We start from the raw sequence: 5652 nt of genomic DNA on the forward strand, positions 1-5652 counted from the left end.
ATATGACGCTTTGACTTTTTCGCACATTTCAATATGTTTTAATGGGATAGTTAGAAATTTCATTTTTAATTTTTTCTTTTTATAAATTAGAATATATATTTTCAATTTTTATTTACAATTTTTTTTACAAATAATATATCTAACTGCCCAGTCAAAACAAATTAAAGTATGTGTAAAAGTCAAAGCGTCATGTAAAAAAAGAGGCAGTATTATTTTAAATTCCAGGAACGCTTTGTTTGTTTTCGCTTGCTGCTCATATTTTCGTTTAATGTTTTCGTGAAATTAGAGATTTTTGTCCGCGTTACACGCGCTCAAAAAACTTTAATTGATTTATAATATTTTAATTCGTCTAATTTTACCTAAATATTTTTTTAGTAATATATACAATTAATTCAATTGAAAGAGGTGTTAATATCTTGTTTTCAGTTTATCTTGTAAAGTTCATTTGTTCAGTTGATAAATAATGTTTACGCAGGTTTTTAGGTTACAAATGTTGATAAATTTTATGCAGTGTTAACACATTTAACATATGAACTCACACTTATTTTTTGTCAACTACTCCTCTAATACAATTAATATATATATATATAACTTTAATATAAAAATTAGTTAAATATTACTTGGTGTCACTTTACGGCGACACCTCGCAGTTTAAACTTTGAAAAATTAAAAAAAGTGTAAATACTTAACAAATTTTATTTTAAAATCTGTTAATTGACAACCACTATGTTACACTTGATGTATACAATTTGCAAAATAAAAACATTAGTGCATTAAAATTATTTTGCTAACGGAAAAAACTAATTCAAAAATATACTTTAATATTACTCAGCGCCGCGTTACAGTAACACCTCGTAATTTAAACATTATAGCATTAAAATATTTCTTTTCTTAACACAATTGGCTCTATAATTTTGTAAAATTACATAACACTGTTTTAACATTCTAGTTGAGTTAAAGAGTACTATTGAAAATATCTCTTACTTACCAAGAGAATATAACTTGTCGCTGATTGAATATAACATGGACTATATTTTGTAAATTTGTCGTATAGTCGTGTGTATATATGAAAGCTAAATAAATCACAGAAGTAAAGATAATAAAAGAAAGTAAAGATCTATATATCTACATAAAGGAGGGTCACAGGTGTGTGACGTGTCACTTCTAAAAACTCCTATTTTCATATTCCGCTCTCTCCCATTTTCTGCTTTTTTCTATCATCATCAAATTAATCTTTCATGCTTCGATTATTGATTATTCATTGATAATTGATTAATTGATTAATTGATCCATTAATCCATTAATTGATGATTAATTGATGATTAATAATACATACACCTTCCTGCCTCTCGGAATTAAAAGCTATCGCCGGTTACAACTCTTCATTTGCCTGCATTTGCCCTGTATGGTGATTATACTTTATCATTTGTTACAAGCCTAATTTTGCGCTCGACTACTTTATACTTTATTTTGTATGGTTAATGGTTAACATCCTTGTAATTGATAATCTTTGTGGTAACATTAGCTATGCTCTGAACTGATGTAGTTATGGAGTATGGTGATTATACTTTGTCATTTGTTATAAGCCTAATTTTGTGCTCGGCTACTTTATACTTTATTTTATATGGTTAATGGTTAATTTCATTTCATCCTTGTAATTGATAATCTTTATGGTAACGTTAGCTATGCTCTCAACTGATGTAGTTATGGAGTTTTCTTACCTTTCCAACATTGAGGGTGATGCGGAGGACTGGTTGATTAGAGTTCGTGTTTGCAGGCTATGGGATGCTGTTAACACAAAGGATAACAGTTTGCTTAGCGTGGATATGATATTGGTCGATGAAAAGGTGTTAATTTCTTTCACTAGCCTCATGCTTTTGATCTTTTATTGGTTACATCAGCTTCCTTTTTGATTATAGGAGAATCTTATGCATGCTGCTATCCGTAAGCATTTGGTATCTCGGTTCAAGCACCGTGTGAGCGAGGGCCTGGTCTACAGCCTCAGAAATGTCAAGATTGCGGTGAATACCTTGCAATACAGGCCCCTGGCTAGCAATCAAAAGCTGCTTTTCCTGCCAACAACCGAGATTGTCCAGCTAGACGAGGGTGTTGTTAGCATCCCCAGGTTCGGCTTTCAGTTTGTTGATTTACCCAAGCTTCAAGAACGCGCTGACGACGTGACCACTCTCTCGGGTAAATCTCTTGGAATAAGCTTCCATTTTTGTTTTAACTCTGGATTGAAGTTAGATTTGCTGAAAAATCAATTAGTTTTGTGCTATCATGGTTTGAGATAAAAGAGTGGTTACTGACATAAATACTAGAATAACTCCTCTCAGACCTGAGTAGTATAAGAACAATATAAAATTATATAGATATTACTTGGTGTGGTTCGATTTAACTGTAATGGAATTAAAACCTTTTGTTTATTATTAATATTGTGCTTTGTTGGTACTTAATCTTAAGGCATGCTATATACGATCAAATTATTTTGCCTGGTATTTAGGCTTGCAATCTTACAAGCCACTTATATAAATGTTACTTGGTGTGGTTCAATTTAAGTTGGTTATGTTTCATATATACACTGAAATTGAAGTTGATGAACTACTATTTGCTTATTTTAGCCTTATTCCCTGATATATAAATAATTGCAGAGGTTTTGTATATTTAATATATATCCCATCCTTTCTTGATTATGTGGGGTATAATAGACCTTTCCTTCTAATATTTATAAATGGTTGTGCTGGTGTCATTTAAGCTTCAAAATAGCTAATTGTTCAGCCACTTGATGGCTAATATCATTTGTAAAACCTTTTTTGTTTTAGCTAGCCATTTCTTAGTTTTCACGGGCATCAATTACCCAAACTTTGAATGGAATTGAAACCTTTTTCTTATTGCAGATATTGCGGGCTGCTTCTGTGGTTATGGCGAAGTTGAAACCTTTTGCTTATTATTAATATATTAATTTGTTGGTACTTAATCTTAAGGCATGCTATATAAGATCAAATTATATAGCCTGGTATTTAGGCTTGCAATCTTACAAGCCACTTATATAAATGTTACTTGGTGTGGTTCAATTTAAGTTGGTTATGTTTCATATATACAGTGAAATTGAAGTTGATGAACCACTGTTTGCTTATTTTAGCCTTATTCCATGATATACAAATAACTGCAGATGTTTTGTATATTTAATATCCCATCCTTTCTTGATTATCAATTATTGTTGTTGATCTAATTTATACTCCTATTCTCCTATTTTTGTTCGTATATGTTAATTTATTTATATATGCTTCTTCATTTTAGGGTGTTTGGTCAAGTGTTGTTATAGGTTTAATTTGTAATACTTTTCTGTTTTTCTGTTCATATATAGTTTACATATGCTTTTTCGTTTTTGGGGGTTACCCCTATATGGTGATTATACTTTTTTATTTGATATAAGCCTAAGTTCGTATATGTTAATTTTCCTTCTAATATTTATAAATGGTTGTGCTGGTGTCATTTAAGCTTCAAAATAGCTAATTGTTCAACCACTTGATGGTTGATATCATTTATAAAACATTTTTTGTTTTACCCAAACTTTGAATGACATTGAAACCTTTTTCTTATTGCAGATATTGTGGGCTGCTTTTGTGGTTATGGCAAAGTTGAGGTTGTCGGGGCTGGCTACAAAAAAAGGGATATTAAAATTTTTACAGATTAGTAAGTGGGAATTATTGACTGAAATTTTGGTTTGGTTATTTGACAATATATTCATGCTTCCATGTTTAACTCCTTACTATTACATTAGCTCTGTCACTAGCACGGTCACTTTGTGGGGGAAACTGGGCGAGATGTTTGACCCCACACTATATATTGGAGAAAGCGCACCCTACGTTATTGTTGACTCACCTGTTATAATAAAGACCTTTCAACGTTAGTGCTATGCTCCTTCGTAGTAAAAAAAATCTTCAAGTCGTAAATAATATTTCTTTTTATATTTTATATGACATTTTTAGATAGTTCTGCAGTAACTATAATTACCAACTATGTCATGTAGGTGCTCTGACTTTTGCTACAACTAGCGCTAGCAAAATTTATGCTAACCCAGATGTGGAACATGTCTCTTCTATAAGGGAGAGGTTCTCAGCCTTGCTGCCGAATGTGGTGGCTATAGAAGGTTCTGCTTCTGCCAGGCTACCTCCCGAAGAAGCGATGTTTGTTAATAGGATGACCGTGGAATCACTGGTTAGGGCTACATGTGATGGTGAACTGAAGGTTTATTCCAGCCCCCTGGTGAGATCCCGCAAAATTTAAAAATTACTTCATATCTTCTCAAACATTTTTGTCCTTAACATGTGGCAGGTTAATGTTGTGACCTTGAAGGCAAACATAACTGCCATAAATAATCGCTTTGGATGGTACTATATATCGTGTAAGTCGTGTGTGAAGAGGTGCACTCTTCGGGATGGGATTTTTGTGTGCAATTCTTGCAAGAAGCCAGTTACCCTCCCTCTAGCCATGTAGGTTGAAATGTGTGTTATTAGTCAGTCGGCTAGATTCAAATTTTAGAGTTTTGTTTTGGTTATCGCATATAAAGTATAGGCTGAGCATATAAAGTGGGTATTATGGTTTATAGTGGACCATGGTTTGTGAGGGATTTTCTAGGTTAGAGTTTTCATTTCTATTTGCGAGCAAATGTTAGTTGCACACAGTTATCTTGGTACATAATTTATGCACATGCTAAGAATTGTCAGAATTGAATTTGCTTTTCCTTTCAGGTTTTGCATTAATCTACAGGTGGAAGATCGCACCGGGACTACAACTGTTGTTCTGCTCAATTCTACTGTTGAGCGTTTGCTTGACACCTCAGCCAACAAACTGATTAATAAAATGCCTGCACGAGATACTTCTGTGCCCCCAGAGCTGCAAGCCCTTGTGGGTAGGGAATTTGTCTACAAGTTGAAATTGAACAAGTATAATTTGGTTGAAGGGCTGCAGGACTATGGTGTATCAACAATTTTCGTCCCAGTAGATGAGCTAGAGATTGCTTATGAAAAGAATGCTAAAGCACAGGTAGGCCATCATGTGCTTACATTCTGCCTTAAACCACCCTGCTATATAATACAAACAATGTGTTTCTTATTGTCCTCTGCTGCAGGCTACACCTGATATTGTGGGCTCTTCAGCTGGATCTGTTCCGGGAGGCGGCAATGACCGGAAGAGGAAGCTATCCCCTGTTGTGAAAGCTGTTGAAGCTGCACCCGGAGGCAATAATGGTGCCTTTTAGGCCAATCCCCAATATACTTGCTGCATCAGCATAACATTAAAATAAGTATTGCTTTAGCTTTTCGAATAAATGGTTGCTCACAGATGTTAAATTTTGCCTTGTAGTGGTATGAACTTTTTATAATCCACAGACACAGGCAATAGAACAAAATTGGTTTGCTCATTATTTCTTAATTTGAATTGAAATCAAGCTTGACACTTCCCTGGATATTGTGTTGCCCATTTTTACTTGAATATTTTCACATTTGAAACAAGCCCTACATGGATATAAACTTTCCTTAACATTTATTCAGGTTAAACTTTCAGAAATAAAATGCATTTAGAACATAATACTTTATTTAGGGTGTATACCAAGTTCATAGCACTTAGGGTGAAATGAATTCTAAGAGC

At 33.6% G+C, this 5652-nt stretch overlaps 2 protein-coding genes across 3 annotated transcripts; both read left to right on the forward strand.

Annotated features, from left to right (window-relative positions):
* Nucleotides 1-1706: 1706 nt before the first annotated feature.
* On the forward strand, nt 1707-3697 carry LOC141685607 (uncharacterized). Its single transcript, XM_074490702.1, has 3 exons — nt 1707-1847; nt 1920-2193; nt 3609-3697. The coding sequence occupies exons 1-3, from the start codon at nt 1707-1709 to the stop codon at nt 3695-3697; spliced, it is 504 nt and encodes a 167-aa protein (XP_074346803.1).
* LOC141682968 (uncharacterized) lies at nt 1959-5413 on the forward strand. Of its 2 annotated transcripts, XM_074487656.1 has the most exons (6): nt 1959-2193; nt 3609-3696; nt 3785-4251; nt 4339-4496; nt 4755-5049; nt 5135-5413. In XM_074487656.1, exons 3-6 carry the CDS (start codon nt 4189-4191, stop codon nt 5261-5263), a joined length of 645 nt encoding a protein of 214 aa, XP_074343757.1. In that variant the 5' UTR covers nt 1959-2193; nt 3609-3696; nt 3785-4188; the 3' UTR covers nt 5264-5413. The 2 variants fall into 2 exon arrangements, with proteins under 2 accessions (XP_074343757.1, XP_074343756.1); XM_074487655.1 differs by lacking the exon at nt 1959-2193 and having other exon boundaries at nt 3587-3696.
* The last annotated feature ends 239 nt before the right edge of the window (nt 5414-5652 follow it).

Source organism: Apium graveolens, chromosome 9 (genome assembly GCF_009905375.1).
Source record: "Apium graveolens cultivar Ventura chromosome 9, ASM990537v1, whole genome shotgun sequence".
Taxonomy (NCBI): domain Eukaryota; kingdom Viridiplantae; phylum Streptophyta; class Magnoliopsida; order Apiales; family Apiaceae; genus Apium; species Apium graveolens.